The sequence below is a fragment of the Macrobrachium nipponense genome, chromosome 17 (assembly GCF_015104395.2).
Source record: "Macrobrachium nipponense isolate FS-2020 chromosome 17, ASM1510439v2, whole genome shotgun sequence".
In the NCBI taxonomy this organism is placed as follows: domain Eukaryota; kingdom Metazoa; phylum Arthropoda; class Malacostraca; order Decapoda; family Palaemonidae; genus Macrobrachium; species Macrobrachium nipponense.
The window spans coordinates 58,446,536-58,469,655 of NC_087210.1; the positions used below are offsets into that span (position 1 = coordinate 58,446,536).

General features: G+C 37.1%; 1 protein-coding gene across 1 annotated transcript; it reads right to left on the reverse strand.

Annotated features, from left to right (window-relative positions):
• Positions 1–730: 730 nt before the first annotated feature.
• Positions 731–22,255, reverse strand: LOC135196263 (uncharacterized). Its single transcript, XM_064222957.1, has 10 exons — positions 20,929–22,255; positions 14,690–14,820; positions 14,051–14,187; positions 11,068–13,550; positions 5,576–5,765; positions 4,754–4,900; positions 3,939–4,058; positions 3,188–3,295; positions 1,909–1,967; positions 731–1,464 (listed from the first exon to the last, which is right to left on the reverse strand). Exons 1-10 carry the CDS (start codon positions 22,036–22,038, stop codon positions 1,378–1,380), a joined length of 4,572 nt encoding a protein of 1,523 aa, XP_064079027.1. The 5' UTR covers positions 22,039–22,255; the 3' UTR covers positions 731–1,377.
• Between the last annotated feature and the right edge of the window lie 865 nt (positions 22,256–23,120).

Here is a 23,120-nt window from a genome sequence, read left to right on the forward strand (position 1 = left end):
CTTATGCACCAAAGTGCTACATATACACAACGTCATATCTAGTATACCGCTTCGATCATATGAATGCTTGATGCACAGTATAATACACAACACAACAGAAACTTCAAATGTCACATCCAGTGGAAAGTACATAACATCATTGGAACAATCATAACTCACTGAAAACTGGCTGACGAAGTGAAGCTAACGTTGGATACAATGAAATTCTTATAAGTAAACTTGAAAAAACTGCGCTGTGTAAGACATTCTTAGGAAGTAAAATTAAAAAATACAGGGAATATGATTCAGGCTCGAAGTTCAATTGAAGGATGGAATAAGATTGAGGCTCACTGACTTAATTTTTTTTTCTTTTTTTAAGGATAGTTGGTGTTTTGTTAGTTGAGTGGAGGATGCTGTGAATGATTCTGAAACCCTCGTCGTTTCTCATGCAACATCTCATACCTTTTAATAAATCTCCGCTCATGTTGGCTTTCTCAATTTTACTTCCCACTCTTTCCTAACATTTGTTTCAACATTATTTTCTGGGCTGAATGACCCTACAGTTCCCAGCACATGGCATTTGGCCTAAATTTTATATTCCAATTCTTAAAGACGAACAGTCCCATTTTTCAGGGGTTCGAAACCAATTACCTGTTACCACTCATCAATAGTCACCTCTTACGCTCACTTAGTGATGACAGTTTAGTAAAAATCAAAGTTATTGCTAAAGGAAATATATATACACTTTAGATAGTTAGAAAATAATTTTATTGCTAAGTTACACTCTCCCTGTATGAACAAATAAAGATTCCCCATTCTTCTAATTGACTTATACTATCATAACTTTCAAGCTTGCGTATTCTAACAAGACTATTTCAATGTACAGAGAAAAATTTATCTTTTATCGGGTTATATGTATTTAAGTAAAAAAAAATCAAGGGACTGATTTATTTATTATCATAAAACATTTTTTATTATGTTAAAATATCTGCCCGATTTCAACTTACCTACATACAATTAAAGTTACTGTAGCCAAAAGAACATTGATAAGATCGACGGGGTATGGTATGATGTAGAACAATAAATCCATAAGCGAAGACTTTAAACTAGAATACTGAACAATACGTTACCAATCTATGTCTTTCATTTTTTTCCTTTAACTCTTCTTCAAACTACAACGCCGGACACTGACTGATATCCTTCTCAAGACTAAAAGCATAGCGCACGCAACCACAAAATCCATTATTACATTTGTAATACATATTGTCTTGTAACTTGATTTTATAAGAATCTTATTCATGCCACACTCGTAAAATGCTAGATATAAGTACTCCTTAAGGCCACAGCGTCTCACACGGTAACCACCAGATTCTCACTTGATTACATTTATCTTGCGACTTAAATGTACTGAACAGTTCTCGCAGATCGGCTTATCTTTAAGGTGCTGGCAGCATCCCGGAGACTTTCGTACTCTTCGGGGAGTTCCTGCACGGATAAAAGAGGAAATGTTTTGTTTTAATTAACTGTTGAATATATGCACAACACCTCGACAGAATATGCAGTTATCTTCTTTGATTCATGGTTGCTGGATAGAAAAACTGAATTTTTCAGCAGAGCTCTTAATTATCCTTTCACACCAGTGTTACCAACCATCTAAGAGCTCCTTACCCTACCTAGGCACTGAAATGACCCTACTTTCACTGTTATTGTACCCTACGCCCGGCCTTAAGATATACTAAATATTAATAAATTTGTTGCTCATTGGTTATTTTTTAATAAAATACAAGACAACCATCTTGAAATGACCCTACGTTTTACTCAGATTTCGTGATATTACCCTACGGACCCATATCTGAGGCTGAATTACCCTATGCCTAGGGTAATTACCCCACGGTTGGCAACACTGTAAATCTCCACCCACCAACTTACCGGCAAGGTGCTTCCAGTCTTTTCGGCCAACGAATTGAGACGCCTCGACATCCCTTTAACTGTCAATGAAAAGCGAAATCATTTGGCAGAGTAGTAGAATCTATACGTTGCTTAATTTACTCTAGAGTTGCGCTTAAATAGTTGTATATTTACACATAAAAAATTACACTAACTGTAACGTTAATAAAATAATTATTATTCTTAAACTGCTATAAGAAATTCACACAATGAATTTAAATATGTTTGGATGCTTCTTCTAAGGATTTGAAATTTATTTGGTGTTTGTTCCTTACATGATTCATAATTAGAAGTTTTTCAGACTTATTTGTTTATTCATCAATGATTCCATTCATGTTTCAAAATACAACCTTTCTTCCTACAATACTTGTGCACCCAATTACTTCCTAACATGCTCTTGTCTCACTAATCGGCCGAAAAATTTTACAATGTTTCTAGAAGCGATGTCACCCAAATCTTGCTATAAACTCTTGCAGCAAAATGCGGTTATGCGCAAAACTTAAATTAGAAAAAAATTGGTTTCATAGTCTGGGAGTATTGTATTACAACTTCTGCAATTGTATCACCTAATTGGAACTACGTCATTTTTGAAAACGGGACTACTTAAGATATGCGTTTCATGGTGATGTATTGAATTAACAAAAATTAAAATAGTGATAATTTCTTTCTGTATTGTAAAGTATGCCAAACTCTGAACGTGATTTAATGGCTATGTAATGGCTTTTTATATTATTTGTCTATATTTTGTATTTAACTGTTTTCTTTAGAAATTTTAAACAAATAAACAGAAGTGCTCCGGCCCAGATCATGATTCGAACCGTTTTGGCTTTCAGGCTAAGGATGACTGTTACATTATCCACTTTGATATTATATATATATATGATATATATATATATATATATATATATATATATATATATATATAAACGTATCACATACGCAACTACTCTGTGTAATAGTGCAATTACTAAGAGGACCTCATTCGAATAACTCCACTAGAATAAATCACTCCACTAGATACCATCCAGTTTGAATGGGGTCCTTTTAGTAATATATATATATATATATAATATATATATATATATATATATATATATATATATATATATATATATATCTACAACCACCAAGAGTCTTGTTCATAATCTCACTGCGAGGAGAGCGTACCTTTCCCTGCAATGCCTACGAATTTAAACACCAAATCTCGTAGCCCACTTCGGTCACAAACCTATCAGTAACTTAGATAAAATATGTAACTTACGGGCTCTGATAGAATTCCTTCTGACGAAGGCTTGATTAAAATCAGCCTCTTTGTTCACCACGATTTTGTTGACTTTTTCTGCTGCCGATGCTGCCCCTTTGGAAACGCCTGCCAGGGTGGGAGTAAGAGAGTGATGTGAATAAAAGGCGGGACTAGATTACATTTAATGGGTGAACTATTACTATTGTTTTTTGTATTAGGATTATTAGTAAGATTAGTGGTAGTGATAATTAGTAACCGATTTTTTATATGTATTTAATTGAAATGTTTAATACTAGCTCAAAAGTCACGTAACAGTGTATAGGTTTTTTGTTTACAATGTCAATAAAACGGGCAACATGATTTCCTTAAATAATCCCGACGTTAAGGAAATAAGGGCAAGAAGACGGAGAAGCTGGAATAAATAAAAAATAAGTAAATTTAGATTAAAAATGGGGCCTAAACCTAAGAAAAATCCTATAATCTGGCTAAGAAACGGCGGAGGATTAATTGAATCGTCGGTAAATGGAAGCACAGCCAAACCTTAGCAGCTGGAGAGGAGATTGAGATCCAAGGAAGTACGATCATCTAACACGCTTTTGCTCTCTAGAGATAATATTTCTTAATGAGGGCAATTTCTGGGTAAGATGAAATTCATGAGAGAAATTATTTTGTGAGGGAAATGCAAAATGTGAAACCAGTCTATAACTTGTTGATTAAAAGCATGAAAAGTAAGATTCTTAAGCGAACCAAATTGAAAGTTGTAACGAACTTTTCGTGATTCCTGATGGTCGCTCTTCCTCGAGTCGTGTACAGTCCTTCATAATTCTAGACAGAAGCTCATGCTGCACCTTCCTCACTGTACTAGGGATTCGTACAGCCACTGCGGTGCCTGAAATATAGACGATAATATTATCTGATTTCAGATGCGCTGGTTGGTTACATTAATTGAATGCCGGGCAAAGCAAAGTTTCGTTTGCATTGTCGGAATGTGATATAAAATTTCACAAGGTTGACTACGACGACCACGGTCTAGACCGTGACGACTACAACCTTTTGCTACAGAAGTTTGAATGACGTGGGTTAATAATATTCAACCACGTGCTCCATTTCTTCCTTCTACAGCAAAAAACGCTGTTTACTGATGCACTGTTGCTTTCTTTCCTTGAGATGAGGTGCGGCTAATATAAACAGATGAGAAAAGATGTAGCTACCGAACATTATTTGTAAATTGCAAGTAATATGAAATATCACCGATTTGTAAAGTAGTCGGATATTTGGGGCAATTGTTTAAATTTGGAAATAATAGAAAATAAATAAATTTACTACAGCACAAACAAACTTCTGCCCGTAGACCTGAAATTGGCATGAACACATGACTTATGTTCATATTTCATGAGTAAACATATTGAACAAACATACAGAATAAACATTAATAAAATGAGAGTAAAAGCTATATTCACATACACTGCAAACCCGCGTCTGTCGAAGAATGAACAAACCATGACACGAAAAAGCAAACATGCGGGTAGATTAGTGTTAACAAATAAACAGGCCCCAAGCGCGACGAGCATAAACTTGACTTACACTCAGGCTTGTTGTTGGTTTCCTTGAAAACGTAAGTGCTGGCGTCCGACTTGAACACCAGAGTGGATTTGGATATCAGCTCACACGACCAGAGGCTCCTTCCCACGCGAAGCAACACGCCCGAGCCGTGAGTGGGATTGCTGGCGTCTGGGTAACGTAGAAATGAACGAATGAGTAGTTCGAATGACTGAGGCAACTGCAGCAAAACCAGATAGATTCTCGTGCAGGTTAAGCGTATTCACATGCAGTATATCCGTGTTTCAATAAAAGAAACTGATTAACATTTTATCATACAAAATGTACACACTCTCTCATACCCTGATATTGAAACGAAAGGGGAAATTCAGTAGTGCGAGCAGGTTATTTGTTCAGGAAAACAGACTCACAAATCTTCCGTCTAATTACTGATAAGTTAGCATTATGCATACAATAGAAGATAGATAAAAGATTTAGTGGTCTTCTGTTTGCTATAGCATATAATATGCCTGCTCCATGGATCTCTCTTCTTTTTTTCTGTTTTATATTTAGGAGTTAAAAGTATGGGTGGGGGAGTGACTATAATATTGTTTTTCTTTCTGGACCCTTCTAATCGAGATTTTTTTATGCCGAAAGGTAACATTTCTAGCGCCACACCCTTCTATGGAGAAGAGGTATGCGATCAAGTCATGTGGTGAATATAAATATATATATTTGTGTGTATGTGTATTTAATATGTATATTTAATATATTCGTGTGTATTTTACAACAAACGTCGTCTCCTTTGGAAGGAGTGGTGTTCGAGAGACAAATAGACATTTAGATAGTTACTTTTCCTTATCATACCTTTAGAAACCGAAAGAAAAGGTCTGTTCCAGGGAGACGTGATAACACCATCAGCGTAGATGAAAAATATTTTCACTCCTTCTCTGATCCTGAGTATCTCTCTCGTGCTGTCAGTGGAAGAACTTGCGCCGGGGAATCCTTCAGGAACCCGGGGAGGAAGGGGCGAGGAGGACAGGCTGTTGATGCTTCCCTGTGGCGACAGAAGGAGCAGTTAGTTCATTCTTCCACAAACTATTCAAACGGAATAGTTACCCAGCAATACCAGGTCATTACGTTCCATGCCAAAACCTCAATATTTTCACCAAGGAGGGCATATACTCATGAAAAGTATTTGGTTTCGATTTGATGAACTAAAGAAATTTGGAAAATACAGTGATCATTTTCATTAAAGCAATTGCGCTTTAAATGGTAATTTTAAAAACTTGGCTTATGATTATGTCTATAAATTTTGGCAAAGCTTGAGCCAAGCAAGTCCACGAAGAACAAAAATAATGATAAGACATAATTTTCAGCTTAGTGTGCTTTTTGGACTATGTACTGAGAATGACATTAAGATCATAATAATCATTGTTTATTTTCACTTCGTGATTGGCAATCTGAATATTTTTTATTTATATTTTTTGAGTACGTGAATAATACTGAGCGAATAACAGTAGATATGATGCTAAGCAAATCGGGCAATTAACTGGTCTTACCTAAACAACTCGCTTAACACGTCAAGAAGTAGTAAGGTGTGCTGGTAGGTAGACTTTGAATGAGCCAAAGTGATAAGATCACAGAAGGCAGCAGGGTATTAGACTTTTGTGAACGGAAATACTACTACATAGCATTTTCATCACTTTCCGTTGTTTTCATTCATTGTTCACGTTTATTGAAGCCCAGCTGTGTTCATGGGTTCCTTCAATATTCAGATAAGATGCTTCAATAGATAAATGCTGAAGGGGCATTTCCTGTCATGTACATCATGCAGCCGTTCATTAATTGATCTGTGTACCAGTCTCATGTACATACTTAGCAGTAATGAAACGGATTTAGTGGGTGCAGTGAAAGGAGTGGAAAATTGAGAGGAACTTATAGAAACATCATAAGCCAAAGAGTAGAACAGACAGACCCACTCGATCTTTCTTGAGGGGCCAAAAGCCGTCTTTTTCTCTCAACAAGATTTTCGCTTACTCGGGAAGTAAAACTACAAAATGCTTTGATGTTTTGGGGGTGGGGGGGGGGGGGAGGGGGTTGGCGTGGTTGGTGGTTTAGGAGAGCCCTATGGAAAAGCCTCAAAATGTCTGATAAATGTTTTTCGCGTTGAGTTAAAGACACAGGAATTTTATGATAGGATATTTATGATTTATTTATTAAAGTGAAGAGGTAAAAAATAAATAATTAATTTGCCTGTTAAACAGCACAGAATTTTTTTTTCTAATATAGCGTATTTATTTGAATTTTCTTCCGGAGTAAGCTGGAGGCCGCACCGCGCCTTGTTCTCTTTGACAGAACACATGCCGACTTACAGTTTTTTACAAGTACTGAGATAAGAAAATCTTATCACTTATCCGGGTAGAGATAAGAGCGACCCGTTCCGCCCTAAGATAAATTATATTTCGAGAAGCCGAATTTCTGCAACTCTGAACTTCACTATCCATGTCGTCAACATCATCTGTGGACAGAATTTCCTTTCATAGATCCGTTTTCTTTATACCTCATCATTCAGCTACCTGTGATTTGAGGAAGTTATGAGCAAGGGCTTGAAGCTCACGAGAATCATTCCGAAATTCTTTTGAGGAATGAACTTTTCTTTACTTTCTACTTATTCAAGATCAGTTATGATGTTATTTACTTTCGTCTCGCCCTGTTTATGAATAATTCATTTTGTAAAACTAGAAGCAGGAAATATATTTAGCATAAAATCATTAAAAGAATTCATCTTGGTACTATGATGTGACATAATAATATTACTGCAAAACAAAAGATTATGTATATATATATAGATATATATATATATATATATATATATATATCTATATATATATATATATATATATATATATATATAGAATATTAGCTGAAGCATAACATACGTAAAGGTCATAAATTTATACTTCAATTGCAACTTACTGGTGCTTTACGGCAGATTTTTTTTTTGGAAGGGTGTAATGTGGTCGATTAACGACCAGCTCCGTATGAAGACATGAGCACACGAAAGGATGTGGTTACTTCTGCAGGAGGAGCGTTGTGAATGTTTTCTTTAAAAGAGGCTTTTTTCGTTGTCTCATAGGCTGCATAATTTGTTGTAATATTTTTGGAAAAGTTAGGCATACATTTTAATAATATACAAGTCCCCAATTTTGAATCCTAGGAGAATTTTTTTACGGGGTGGTCTTAAAGAATGTCTTGGAGACGAGTTTTTCATCGAATAATCTTTCAAAACGAACGCCACATTTTCAGCCAATGCCCGACACTGTAATCTTATTTGGTGTAATAGGGGGCTGATAAGCTTAAAAATCCCTTGATAGATTAGATAACACACACGGCTTTTTGTTTTTGCCCTGAGTTAGTATCCCCACATGATCAGTCAACACCTTAACACTTTTTGCTTTTTAAATACATCATTCACACACACAGAGAGAGAGAGAGAGAGAGAGAGAGAGAGAGAGAGAGAGAGAGAGAGAGAGAGAGAGTTCTAAGAAATATACATCTATGGGCAGTCAACAAACACAACACAAAGAAGGGTAAACATTACTTTTAAAACCTTTGAATTAATATTATAAGGCAATTCTTTATTAATATTAATAGCTAACATTTCTTTTAATCATCAGTGGAGACACGCATAACGAATGATCTTATGATTGAAGTTCAGGACTATAAACAGAGGACGTGTTGGTTACCAGTGGAAACAATACTATATCCTTTGAAGTAAGATTCTGCCATTCTATACATTTTTGAAAAGGAAACAGTAAATAAGCGTCATGGAGTGAATAATGCAACACTTAACGAATGAAATAAAGTTGCTTGCCACGAAGTGTCCCCTACAGCAAATAAGGACCGAGTGTTAAATTAGTTAGATTTCTGATATTTTACAAGACTTTTCTTTGTCTTTGCTTTTATTCCATTGGACAGATCTACAATTGCATAAACACGAATTTTTGTTATCTAAAAATCCTGACTCTTTCCAGTATTCAGTTTTTAAGACAGGAAAACTTTCTACAACGCTTCCCTATCAAAGAAATTTGTATTTTACAAGCAACATATAAATATTATGGTAAAGAAAGGAAGAGACAAATATAATTAGGCGCTGTTCAAGAAGTATCAGCAATTCAGCTTCTCTCTTCGACCTGGTTTCCATTTGCGCAGTTCCCTTTATCAGGAACACAGAGATTATTATTATTAATTATTCCCCGTAGGGATGTAGTGTCTTCAGTGCACGTCATGCGATGGCCTGTAGGCATTACTTAAGATTCTTTGCACCGTCCCTTCGGCCCCTAGCTGCAACCCCTTCCATTCCTTTTACTGCACCTCTGTTCATATTCTCTTTCTTCCAACTTATTTTCCACCCTTTCCTGACAATTGTTTCATAGTGCAACTGCGAGCGTTTTTTCCTGTGTTACACCTCTCAAGTCTTTCGACTATCAGTTGCCCTTTCAGCGCTGAATGACCTCATGGGTCCTAGCGCTTGGATGTAGGCCAAAATTCTATATTCCATTTCATTATTATTTATTATTATTATTATCATCAGTAGTAGTAGTGGCAGTAGCTGGTTTTCTTCTTCATTCACATGAATCGATTCACTCTAGTCCTCGTTAACGTTGCTTATCAGATTATGATAAAACACTACCCACGCGTGAGCTGAATGACGTTTCCTGACATGTACGTCTTTTCACATGTTTAGTGGTATGTATACGTATTTATTAACATTCATGTTTATATGTTCATAGAAAATTATATATACATATATATGTGTGTGTGTGTGTAAATAAAGGCAAAAGCCACGAAGGAAAGTGAAACAATGGAGTGCCGTTGCAAAGGCTTTCGACTCTCGTCCTTTACTATGCAGACTGCTTTATAAAGGACGAGAATCGAAAGGCCTTGCAGCGGTACTCCATTGTTTCACTTTCCTTCGTGACTTTTGCCTTTATTTATATATTCATTATGTTCCAAATTTGCGTGATTCAGTTGGGGATGTTTCACATGCGGAGCAGACGCACATCGCCGCGAATTTGAAAAAGGTTTTCATACTTGTCAAAGAAATTTCTTTTTGTTCCTCGGTGGTTACAATCTCATGTTAATCATATGCGGGTTAATTCAGAGGAGGAGAGCTACCCAAAGTGAACCGAGTTGGGTACCATCAGCGTAGCACTTCTATTTTTCTCGTTATGATCACAGAAAGCGACTTGATGTGAATCAAAATAAACAAATAATACATTTGTCAACATAGAAGTCAAAGTGAAAAAGTTAATGGATCGTGAAAATTAGCTTCTCTTTACTGCTCAAGTCTGGAATCACCCCCAACTTTAAGTAATAGCAACCCAAATCTGCATAGTCTAGCAAGTTTTAAGTTTTTTCAATAACTTGACGAAGAATGAGTCGGTAAATACTGTGGCTACGAGTTCTGATGTTCCCAGAAATACCACAGATACTTTCCTGCTACATTTCCTTTCGCGCTCATTCCTAATATTCGCCAGATTCTAGACTTTGGAATGTCAGTTACTGATCTCTTCTTGGTCTGACATTGCTCTGCACCTCATTTCGATTCACTGAATCAGTTTCAGTTTAATGTCATTACCCTTGAAGAAGAGAGAGAGAGAGAGAGAGAGAGAGAGAGAGAGAGAGAGAGAGAGAGAAATGTCCAAAGGCATGAGCGAATTAATGTCAAATACCATATAAATTATATAGAAATTATGGCGTTGTTCACTTACTGACAGCTGTACAAAACAGATACATAGACAGACAAACATGCACACACACGTACGCCGTGAATATGAATTAATTGAACTAATCAAAGAAAATCTTAATCGTTTAGCAATAATTTGCTCCTTAAAAGTTTTTTTTATAATTAACTGTTTGACTAAATACTCATGCTACTATGAAGTACAGTCAACACTTTTCACTCACATATATATACACGCACACACACGTATATATATATATATATATATATATATATATATATATCTATATAGATTTATATATATATATATATAGATATATATATAATAATGTTATATATTCATATATATATCTATATATATATATTATATATATATATATATATATATATATATATATATATATATATATGCGCGCGTGTGTGTGTTTGGAAAGTAACCAATAAGTGAAAAGTGCTCCCTGCATATCATAGGAGCATGAGTATTTATTCTTACAGTTAATTGGCAGACTATTGCCCCACGACTAAGATTTTGTTTGATTACTTACTTGAGTGTGGTCTTGGGAAGATATTGCCATGTTAATGAAAGCCAACTACTTCATCTCAATGTTACCTGATTACTAGAGTTGGCGCGGTAGAAAGAAGATCGACCAATGTCATCGGCAATTTCATGTTCACTCTCTTCGTAGTTGGAGCTCCAAGGTCCGCAAGAATCCTGGCTTGATCCTCCTCCGGCAGTTGAAGGGGAGGTCGGGCTAGGGGAGGAGGGATGCCTACTAGTTTCAGAAGGCCAAGATGTAACAGACCCTGCAGAGGATGCGACAGAAGAGCGAGTTCCTACCTCGGCATAGATATGGTAAGGCGATGCAACGTCAGCATCTTTATCATAAATGTCGTCAAGAGCGTCAGTTTTTGTGTTTTCGTAAAAATTGCCTGGATTTTCAATCATCCGTCTGTCTTTCACTTCCTCTGGAGGTGGGTCCCGTTTTTCATCACTTGTATTGGGAGATTTCCATTTCAATTTTCTTGGAACTGCATAATATGATTCATCTATTTTCGTTTCCTCTTCATTGGCAGTGAGAGTGATGTTGCTTCCACTTTCCTCTAAAGCGTCAGGACAGACAACATCATTTTCATTCAGTGTGCTCCTAGAAGATTTTTGAGATGAAAGAGGGTCGAATTCACAGATAACATCAAATTGGCTGCCTGCGGACTCGAGGTATCTTCCAAGAGTGTTGTATGAGTAATCAAGAAGTGTTTCTTCTGATTGGCATCGAGAGTAATCGCGCTCTTTTGGCAGTTGCGGTAATTGTGGAGAAACAGCAAAATCAAGGGCATCTAAAATTGAATTCCCTAAGTCAACATCGGCAGAACTACTCTGGTTCTTGGTAGGTGTGGCCTCATTAGTACTTGGGACACGTGATTTTACCGGTTGCAGTAAAACTTCGGTGGCATGAACAGGTTTGATAGGAGTTTGGAGTTGTCCCGCCTCCCTTTTAGGCTGGGTGTTGGTATTTGAGGTGGTCGTGCAGTTATCATTTGTATTTAGGAATGATGTAGTATTTGTATTGTTCTCTGTAAATGATACATCACTTTGAACACTGCCTGGGATCAAAGGTGGAAATGGATCTAAATCTGTAAAAGGATCGGATATGGCAGTTCCAGTCGTGTTTTGAACTCTCGGTTGTTGCAATGTAGTATCTCTAGGGTGTGAGATGTCTTCCTTTGAGAGATCGTCCCCCGATTCTGATGAACCCCCTAATTTGGAAGTGAAATTACAATTTTCACTGGTGATAAACGCAGACGATGCGCTTGGCCCTTCACCAGAGTGTAAGTCATTCATTTGATCTTGAAGTACCTGCTTTACTTGTGCCTTACGCCTTGCGGGCTTTGGAGGCCTGGGGCGGGTGCCCAGCTTCTCGGAGATGTGGTCATGGTTCTCCGCTTTTGAAAAATTGCTACTATCTGAATTGGAACAATCCCGTCCAAAAGCTTGGTGACGGGCGGCTTCAAATTTTGGCTGATGGCGTGGAATATCATACAGTCCTTCTTCAGAGATATGAGGTGAAAACTCTGTGTTCTTATTCTGATGATAATGGGATTTTGGTCTTGGCAAGGACATTTGCGCTGGTACTCTTGGTTTGATCCCTGCAATGCTTGATTCTCCTTTTGTTTTGTCATCCTCTTGTGATGATCCTCCTGGGATTTGTGCGTTTATCTGAATTCCATCACTTATTAATGATATAGGTCTTTGTGTTCTAGCAAGTGGATTGATACCCCTTAAGGACGCCTGGCGTATTAGATCACCAATGGGTTGTGCTTGATTTCTTAAATAAGCTGGTTGCTTAGGTTGCTCTTTGATCTCAGACTGATTATGAAGTGGAGTATCATCAGAGTATTCTTCAGAAGACTGTTGTGGTAATTTCACTTCATTATTATCTTCTTCACTTTTAGAGGATACATTGATTTCTGCACCGTTCTCGCAAGGATTTTCAAGCATAGGTTGAGAGGCGACTGGTGAGGTTGCTTGAGGCATCTGACATGTTCTTTGCTGTTGGGTTTTTGGCACAGAAGTACGAGGCTTTGGTTTTGGGGGTGTCTTAGGGTGAGGATGATGTCTTAAATGGGAATCAGGCTGTGTCTCAGGCTGATCGTTAGGGGATGCATATCCATGTGGCGGCATCTCAGCTTGACTGTTAGGAGGAACTGTATTTGTGCGAGATGGTTTTTGAGGTTGACTGCTAGCAGGCGTATGACCACGAGACTGCTCCTCAGGCTGACACCGAGCTTGCGATTGATTATTGCTAGGACTACACAACTGAGGCTTCGTGTGCGGTTGCAGTCTTTGGGTTGAAGTCATCTGCTGAGGTTGTGTTGACAGTTGACGCTGTGGCAGAGCAGATGGCTGAGACAGAGTTGGAGGCCGTGGGCGAGAAGGCAACTGCCCCCGTGGTGGGTGGGGCTTAGGATGGCCTCTTTGTTGATGTGGCTGGTGTTGGCTTCGGTGCTGAGGCTGGGAAGGTCTTGGTAATACTCCGTTTGCCGGTGTAGATGCATTTAAAGACGGAGGCCTTACAGGTACTGGAGGCGGTGCACCTTTAATGTACAGATGATATTGTTAAATGATAAAAATTATGCATAAAAGTTCCGAGTAGTATCCTACTAATAAAAGGTGTTTATTATTCTTCAATCATAAGTTACAAGCAACGAAAATGTTTAAAACTGACTACGTTTCGAATAAATGGCCCCTCAAGTGTGTGTTATTTTGAAAGTATGACAGCTAATCATTTCTTTGTTTCCCTGATACATCTGAACTTTTCTAGTTCCACTTCCTTTGTTATATGACAATTATAGTATAAACTTCGCCTTCAAAGTGTCATAGAATTCATTTGCGTGTGGCAAAATTTGGGCACTTTCTGTTAGTTATTTTATATTGATATGAAGTATAAATTTTGACATTCGAATAACACAAATCGTTCAAACTACCAACTGTCTTACTTGGTCCTCCCTTCTCACAAAAACAGAAATATTCCCCAGGATTACAAACTGGTTTTTAGATCTGGTATTTGGAAATACAAGCTGCAGGTATCTCTCACCTCTGACACGTCGTCTATCCTCCCGAAGGACGTCCTGGTAGGAGGGCGGGGCCCCTGGCGGAGGGGCGGACATGGATAGCTCTTGGGGTAAGTCCACGGCTGCTTGAGCGTCAGTGAAGCCGTTTAGACTTTCCTTTCTGCGGAATTAGTTCAGGGAAATTTAGATTAAGAGGCAGGCCAGACTAGTCAAAAGCAGCACAAAATGAGGTGATTTTTTCTTGCAATTATTCAAAGAAAATCTCATATATAAGTGCTTTCTGCTTTGCAACTTGCTTACAAGTGGTTTTTGTAACACAAAAAGAATTGTCTTAGAGGATGGTTAAAAATGTGTCTCTCCTTTAACTTTACAAGGCGATTTTAATTGCTAGGCACTAAATACAGCCCGCAGATAATCGAAAAATCGCAACAGGCGAAACAATAGAAAAGTATTAAACCTAAAAAGTAGAATAACCTTACGAGGTCAAAGGGAAGAAAGAAATGCGTCATCTTGAGATTCTTTAAAGTTAACCAAAACAAAGCTTGAGGAAGCTTCCTAGATTATATTGTGTAATGTTTCCCATGAAAAATAGCCAACACGTGGTTTTATCTTTCCTTATAACAAGTACGGGTTAATTACAAGAAGAAAACATTAATATTTACCTGCTAGAGAAAACTGCTTCTTGTAAGTGAAATAACCTTTGCCTAGTTGGTTCATGAGGTGTGATGAACAGGACTCGAGTCTTCAGCACTTTGTCAATAAGACCCAGCGCCATCTGGTATTTCAACGCTGCCTGAATGAATATACGAAAAAAAAGGACGGTTTTTCGACAGCTAAAGTAGTAAAAATAAGAAAAAATCTACTCTGAAACCTTGGCTTCACATCGCCATTTCTCTCTCTTCACATCGCCATTAATTTTCTCTTTGGCTTACAAGCTGAGTTAAAACAAAGGTTTTGTGGACGATGGCTGAGCCGTTCTTTCACCAGCGTTCTGAAAAGGTACATTTGCCATATCAAAGAAATAACATTAATCCGCTGAATGATTTCTGCCCTTCCTGTTCTCCGATATGTATAGAAAATTCATTTTTAAAGTTTCATCACATTTGAATGTTATTTAAGCAACAATTCTTCGTATTAACGAGGATATCATCTGTTATCATTCATTATAATATTAAAGCCTGCTGGGTCATGATTATGACCAATAGGCTCATAATCATCATCATTGTAATTATCACTATCACATGGCTATGATTATTTACATTGTTTATCTGTTCCTGATTTTCGCAAAACCGTATAATTTCCTGGATGAATTTTTCATTAATTTTTGCGCGTACTGTTTAACTGTAGTTTTCTATTGCGTATTTTTTAACGACAAATTAAGAAGAAGGGAAACGAAGCTGCAGGATCCCAAGTGTACTGAAACCTTAATTCTGTGAAATTTCTAGCAAAATTGAACACTTTTCGTGCAAAATTTCTTCCCAAAACCATTATCGGATGTGCAGGATTTGAAGGTAGGACTATCTGGGCATTTTTGGTTTCGATACTTTTTTTTTTTTTTTTTTTGTATATTGAATCGTTCACATACAGAAATCACCTACCACATTCCTTACTTAACCTAGGCTGGGCTACAGCTCATGACGACACTGTCATCTAGTAGCAACTGGCAACATTGAATAAGGAACGTGAAGTTTTCTATAATTAGTGAAAACGACGTTTCTTCATCTTTCCCTATCAAGAGAAAAGACTCCGTTGATTTAATGTTTTTTAGACCTTTTTTTTTTATTCAAATATGGGTACTGAAAGGCAAATTGTCGGCACTCGAAGAGATACTTTCAATTAAACACTGATGTACTTGGTTTGAAAGGACTGGAAGAAACCTTCATTGGTTTATGGCAATATGTTAAATCAAAGTAGTGAGTATTTGATATTTTTACGTGGTGGGAGTGAATGAAATTTCAGAGCAGACGGTCCTTTGTTATGAAATTGTCAAGGCAATCATCTCAAGAGAAATATGAATTGTTAAACATACTTCAAAACAGGATTATGCTGTTTTTGTAAGGTTAGCTATAAAACTGATGTTAAATTTGATCAAAAAAAGACTAACAGTAAGAAGCTTGGAAATTCAAAATGAGCTATGTGGAGGAACAAAAGTTAATGTTACAATAGCCGACCATACAAAAAAAAAAAAGTTTACCTTTTAAAAACTTTGTAATTGTTCAGTAGTTAAGGGCACAAAAGGGTGTGTTGTCTTTAGGAAGTACTTTAAGATTCTCTTCAGTTTGGTAGATATTAATGAGGATTTTGAAAATTACTTATTAACTGAATGCTGTTTCCTTTTGGGTGACGATAACAGGGGTAGGCTATATATTAAAAGAAAATATAGCAGAGGAAGAAGTCTAGAAGGCTCTAGAGCATGCATAGTAAAACTGCGGCTGGTAATCGTGAGATTGTGGAGCCAGCTCATTTTCAAATTCAAGTAAAATGTGGATTTTGACTACAACCGAAAGGAAAAAAAGGTCTAAACTGTTGAGATAAATTGCCAGTTAGCATAGCTGGTGTAAGAAGAGCACACCGACACCGACACTGACAATTCCGGGTTTGATATTTTATTTGTTTGGAAACATCCGCGTGTCCAGCTCTGGTTCTTAATATCCTTCTCTCTGTAATATCCTTTTATAGTTTGAGAAACTCTGCAAACTTATAAAAGGTTGAGTGGTTATGACCCGATGATAATTGAAGACTTCTGTGCCCCTTTCTAAAGAATCGTTGGTCCTTGGTAGGTCTCCCCGAACACGATAAAGAATACATCATATTTGTGGTTTAAAAAGACAGCATCGCTTCTACGACAGCAGAAGGGGCAACCAATCCACGTATCTTCGAAATAATTTGTTAATTCTCCCAATTCTGGAGGAATAACATCTTGCAGAGATTCAAATATTCCACAAATATCGTCAACTAGCACAAAACCTAACATCTTACAGTGTCGCCGAATATGTTCCTCCCTTATGTAAAGCCGAGTAAGAGTTGAAGCCTGGATTTTCCTCCATGCGCACTGAACGAGGTCAAAACAGCAACCACTTATTTGCGTGCTTTCAAAAACAGTAGTAAATGCATTTTGGAATGCCTTTTCAAAATCACAGAGCATAGTATCTGGCTTCAGATCCGAGCATAAAGTTGAAATAGCCCTTAATGTCCTTTCAAATGAGTACTCTCTTTTATTTTGCAACATACCACTGAAAAAACGCCCTTCACACAGCACATGAATACATAAAGTTGGTAGAATCTCAAATTTTTCAGTGGTTGTTAGTTTTAACAATATTCAATAAATAGTAAAGTGTTTATGGTAAACACTTTACAATAGAACTTAACTAGTTTAAAAAAAATGTGCTGAATTGTTTCTGGCGATGGTTGTTCTTGCGCTAATTTTTTATGCGCTGAATTGTCGTTGCGCTAAATTGTCATGCTTCTGAATTGTCCTTGCGCTAAATTATCATGCGCTGAATTGTCATGCACTGAATTGTCGAGGAATTGTCGGTTCACGGTAAAAAGACTGGAAGGGTAACAAATGCAGAGATATACAGAAGTGGTAAAATGGTTAAACATTAGTGAAATAATGGGTTATTGCTTTTAAGATGCTTTGTTTACGTGGTAGGAATGGAGGATCATATGTTGGGGATAAGAGTATACATTTCATGAGTTAGGGGAAAGGAGAAGACGACCTAAAAAGTTCTAGGAAGATGGGTAAAAGGTTATTTTTTAGGAGGGAGATGGGGAGGCAAGGTCCTTCTAAATGAATATCTAGAAGGTCAGTGTTACATGAGAGATAGAGGTGAATACCCAATTGTTTACGTCGGGAATTTTCGATGAGCTGGGAGGTTTCTATATAGAAATATGAATTAGCTAATGTCGTGGACGTTTCCGTTGGCCGTGGATTCGTCCATCATCCAGCATTATGAATATGGGAGTAACCATTGTACTATATTTTTTTTATTCTCAGAAGTCACACGCTCTTAGGGAAATGCTTTATAATATATATATATATATATATATATATATATATAAATATACATATATATATATATATATATATATATATATATATGTGTGTGTGTGTGTTTTTGTGTGTGTGTGTGTGTGTGTGTGTGTGTGTGTGTAGTGTGTGTGGTGTGTGTTTGTGTATCTAATTCTAATTAAAACGCAGTGTCCATCTATTTAGGTATGTATGTTTAACACAAATATTTTGTCTAATGAACTTTGCGTATTGCGGGCACTTTATCGTAGATAAGAAAGTCGAAACCAATACAATATATATACATATATATGTATATATATATATATAATTATATATAAAAGTGTATATATGTATAATTTATTGTATACATATATTAGTGATGGCTTCATGAATTTCGATACTTATAATAACATAGATATCTGTGAACTTCGCAACGTAGCCTTTAACATCCACCCATTTGGCAAACGAGAAGCCATTGCCTATTGCTTCCTCGGAAACAAAGAAGTTAAACGTGTATATTTTTTGACTAACAATTTTAAGTAACAGCACAGTGGAATTGTCTTGTCTCCTCAGTAACTCGGTTTGTTATGATGTGCATCCAATTCATTATGTCAGTTCTACTGCTTGAATTCAACCAGTAAATTTTCTTTAGCTAATAAGTATTATTACCTCATTTGAAAATGTTAACTCCCTCTTTTTACTATTCTGTTTCAATATAAAGCAAAGAATGCCTAAGAGTCCCATTTTCTTTAGGAACCTTGTTCATCCTATTTTAACACTGTTTAACTCGAGTAGCCGGACCCAGCGTTTCTTTATCATAGATGATCATTCTTCTCATTTTCCGTCAGTGCTGTGTCGTACGCTCGTGTGATACTTAATGAAGAATCCTTCGCCATTTTGCCGTTCAACAATCATTAAGATGGGTCGCCGTTTTGGACATTTAATGAAGATTACAAACTACTATATACCAACCAGAAAGGTAAGTGCTTTGTTAATATTTATCATTTTTTTGTTGTTGAATTCCCCAACGATCGCCACAGTATTTAACTCTTGTCCAAGGAAGGTTTTATTTATATTTAAGATAATTATTCATAGTTCAAATATGTTTTCAATTATTGGTATTGCTTAAATTTCCTCGAGTAACATTGTGGGTTTGCAAATTGGTAAATGAGATGCTTGGCAGTTTGATTCGGTCATAAAGTAACGAAATCTTTCGGGAACGATTCATTACCAAGATGGCTCACTTGTTACAGTTACTGAAACATGTTTTGTAGTATGAGCGTTAGATGCAGATAAATTGGTAAAATTTTGTATCATTTGTGGGAATATGGATGACAATAGATTTTCTTCGATACTGAAACCTAACGAATATCTGGATTTGTCGATAGTAAGATTTTCGTGATGGACACTGCTATCTGCTCTGACGACCAACTGAGGGCAGATAAGGCCCCGAAAAATAAAGATTAAGTAACATGCCGTTTTTCTATCAGATGAGATCAGCATGAAGGAGTTTTTTTTTTTTTTTTTTTTAGGCTCTCGACTTTGAACCTCGCAATTCGCCAAACACTCAACCTTATAGGTCTATAACAATTGTATTTGTTAGCCCTTGCATGTTAACAGCATTCCATCCAGGGTCGGATTCAACTGAAAACAATATAAAATGGTTCGTGGTACGCATGACCAATGCCGACGCTAAAGGTTAAGTTCTGTGTGTAAAATACATTATTATTTATCCTTTGAAATTAAGTAATTTGTTGTCAGAGGAGTTGACAACCGCCTACAGTAAAATGTGCAAATACTTTTATATATAAGTTTGGTTTTAGTTCTGCTGATCTGGTTGCCCATATTGTGTCAGGATAAAGCGGAATCTAATGAACCGATATCTGTGAAACCATAAAAACAGTGACTGGCCAAAGGCCAGAGCCAAATGGCCGTTAGTTGATACCGTGAAAACTGAGCTGATTTTGACGAAACCGTGAAAGCATTCAGTCGGTATGAACACACCCTGGGTATAGGCAACTTATAATATATAACTTGTGAAAATTTTGTGGAATGTTAAAGTTCAGAAGACGAGGTCACGGATTTCTGGAGGTGATATGTTTCATAATCTGTTACATAATTGTGATTCCTTTTTCATAATGATATATTGTAGGTAGTGTTATTATCATACTATCATCAAGTTAGATTTTTAAAAGGTAAAAATTAGGGACATATTTTTGGTAATTGTAATGCTTCCTGTATGCATAGCGGTATGTTTTAAAATTGATAAATTGTAATGTCATTTTCAAATAGTTAACCCAGTTTGACCTTTAAAGGTCAGAGGTGAGGTCACGAAAGTCTTAAAATAGTTACATGTGAGACGAAAGTGGTAACATGGTTTTTTTTTCTTTTTTTTACAATTATTAATATTACTGTATGACGGTGGTAAAGGGATGCTCGTTACACGGTGCCTTTTTTCTTAATACTGATATGGTGCCACAACAATGTTAAAGGTTTCCTGTGTTGAGTGATAAAATTCTGAGACGTTTCCATTTCGGTGAACTTATATCAAAATGGTTTGTGGAATTATTATTTGATCCGTATTCACCATTAATTTATTCTGATGATATAGCCCAACACTAAAGATAATTTATTTTATTTTATTTTATTTAGTAATTTCAAACTTCAATGACATCTGTTTATAGGATCAAGTTTCTCCCATAACTTCACTGTAACATATTCCGTTCTTCGCAGGGGCAGTCTAACTAATGATATGATGGAAGATTTTCTATTAGTATGTTTACAGTACCCGAACTTCCTTTCGAATTACTGCAATAGCGCACTAATTGTATTTCAAGTAAATTTCAAGTTTTTTTTGGGGAAAAATAACGAAAAGTTCAGTAGTCTTACCTTGTTGTACTGCTTCTGTTCCATCAGATCTCGAGCATTTCTTTGTAAGTGGAATACCTGCTTGCAAGTACTTTCAAACTCGGAAATAGTAGTTATTGGCCCCCTATCAAATACAGAGCTGTTTCTCGATGTTTCGGGGTCAGATATTACCCTGGCATGAGATCCATTTTGTGTGGTGGTTATTCCAGATGCCCCAGCTACTGGCGAAGGATTTGTGGTAGGTTGTCTTGGGCGTGTAGCTGTTGGTGGAGTGGCATTCGACTGCAGCCCCTGAGTTTGAGGTGATTGTCTGACGTTGAAGTTTGGTTGAGTAGAAGGTTGAGTGACCTTCGGACGAACTGCTGTAGGTGTTGATGGAGAACTTGCTTGCGTAGAAGGCCCAGAGTCTGGAGGCGAGGGCAGAGGAGGATAGAAAATGCTGTTCGAATTGGGAATAGGGTGCGGGGGCGTGGATGGCAAAGGAGGGGCGTCCTCTGGAAAAATGCGTCTTCTCAGAGATTGCCACGCCATTTGCGATTTGCCAATAGCTATTGAGACTGACCTGGTTCTATCCAAGCCAGGAGGTGACGACTGGGTTGAAGATAAGGTCGATGAGCGTCGGTTGTTGACGCAAGATTTGGAGCGATCGGTTTGATGGCTGGGCGGGCAGCTTATCGGTCTTGGTGGGCTTACCTCGCCAGGATCACTTCTGACGGAAGCCTTGCGGTCGAGTTTTTTCAGCTCATATAAAGCCGTTGGTGTAATTGGTGGTCCAGGATGGGTCACAGAGCGCTTCTTTTTTTCCTTCTCTGCCTTGGCAGTATCCCCGTGCGTGAAGGCTCTGGGTGGTTTAGGCGGAGGGGTGTTGACCGGCGTCTTGAAATTTTCCAAATCACACAATGACCACCGGTGTGTTAGCCTTGCTAATTCGCTAGCAAGACCTTCTCTTGGAGGTAAACTCTGAGAAATCACTGCGAATGTGGCATTTGGATGTTCCTCATTCTTTATATTATAATTACCAGAATGGTCAATAGTCAAGTGTATCGTTTGAGAAAAAGTTGGGGTAACCTCGCCATCCAAAGATTCTAGTGCGCGAGTTGAAGGAGCAACTCTCAATCCTGTTGTCCTCATGCTTCATTGCATGTGATGGATGCATGAAACGGAGCCACGGAAATAAATATAGCTGTCTAAAAATCACTTATGCTCACCATTGTCATCACGTCACATCTTTTGACTGGCTTCAAACAGTTACCAACATTTGATATTCACTAATGTTCTTTTTATCGAGAAACAAAGTGTTTAGTATTCGTTGTTTAACACACTTTACCTAGATAGAATACTGAAGATTTTTGAATACGTGTTACTGTTGGAAAACAGTTAATCTGATAATAGAAGATTCCAAGATAGTGTCTCCATAGTGACGGATAAGCCGTATCAGTCACACGGCTAAGGTACAAATCCCAATTTCGTTAAAGTAAACGCATTTTCTTAACTTATAATTTTCTTCGAGTAATATAGATTACGTGTTAGTTGAAAAACACACTAAATCCATCTGCTAAGTTCGAATATGAATGATACACTTGTATCTAATTAATTTTTTTTACAGTGCTACTGATTAATCTTCACATAACCAAAAACGTGTAACAGTATGATAAAATGATTTTTTTTGAGTGATGGCGATACAAGAAACCTGTTGGTATAACTAGTAGTTAACTAACGCTCATTATCAGTTATGTATCTTACATAATAATATTTTTAGATATACAGGGTACAGTTAACTGAAAAAAAACCTACACAACGGCATACCCACTAGAAAAGATCGGAAACTGAATGAAAACGTTAATTTCATACGACCCTCTAACACACATTAGTATTTTTATCATTTGAATGAAGAATTTTAAAATTAGCCTTTGTTAACAATCTTGCAAACGACTGTGGGAATGAAGAAAGTTGTAATTTCAGTCGAGATTCATAACACCATTCATAAGCGCCTCGGTGGCGTGGTCGGTATGGTTTTTATTTTAACACGTCAAATCTTCAGGTAACCCAGCATTAGTATCATGCATGTATGGTTTTCAGTGTTGCTGATTTTACTTATTGTAGTTATTGTTAGGTACTGGAATTCAAGAATAGGTACTTTGTCAATTTGACTTTCAGCTTTTGAAGATATTTGATTTTATGACTGATTATCACGATCCTATGTGCCATGGAGT

Bases quoted from the DNA above. Each gene is read 5' to 3' on its own strand.
- LOC135196263 (XM_064222957.1), bottom strand. From the start codon at position 22,038: ATGAGGACAACAGGATTGAGAGTTGCTCCTTCAACTCGCGCACTAGAA. The intron at 5,766-11,067 runs GTAACATTGAGA...CTGTCGCCACAG, and splicing joins GCGCCAACTCTAGTAATCAG to GGAAGCATCAACAGCCTGTC. The intron at 3,296-3,938 runs GTTCGTTACAAC...CCACCCTGGCAG, and splicing joins ACCATCAGGAATCACGAAAA to GCGTTTCCAAAGGGGCAGCA.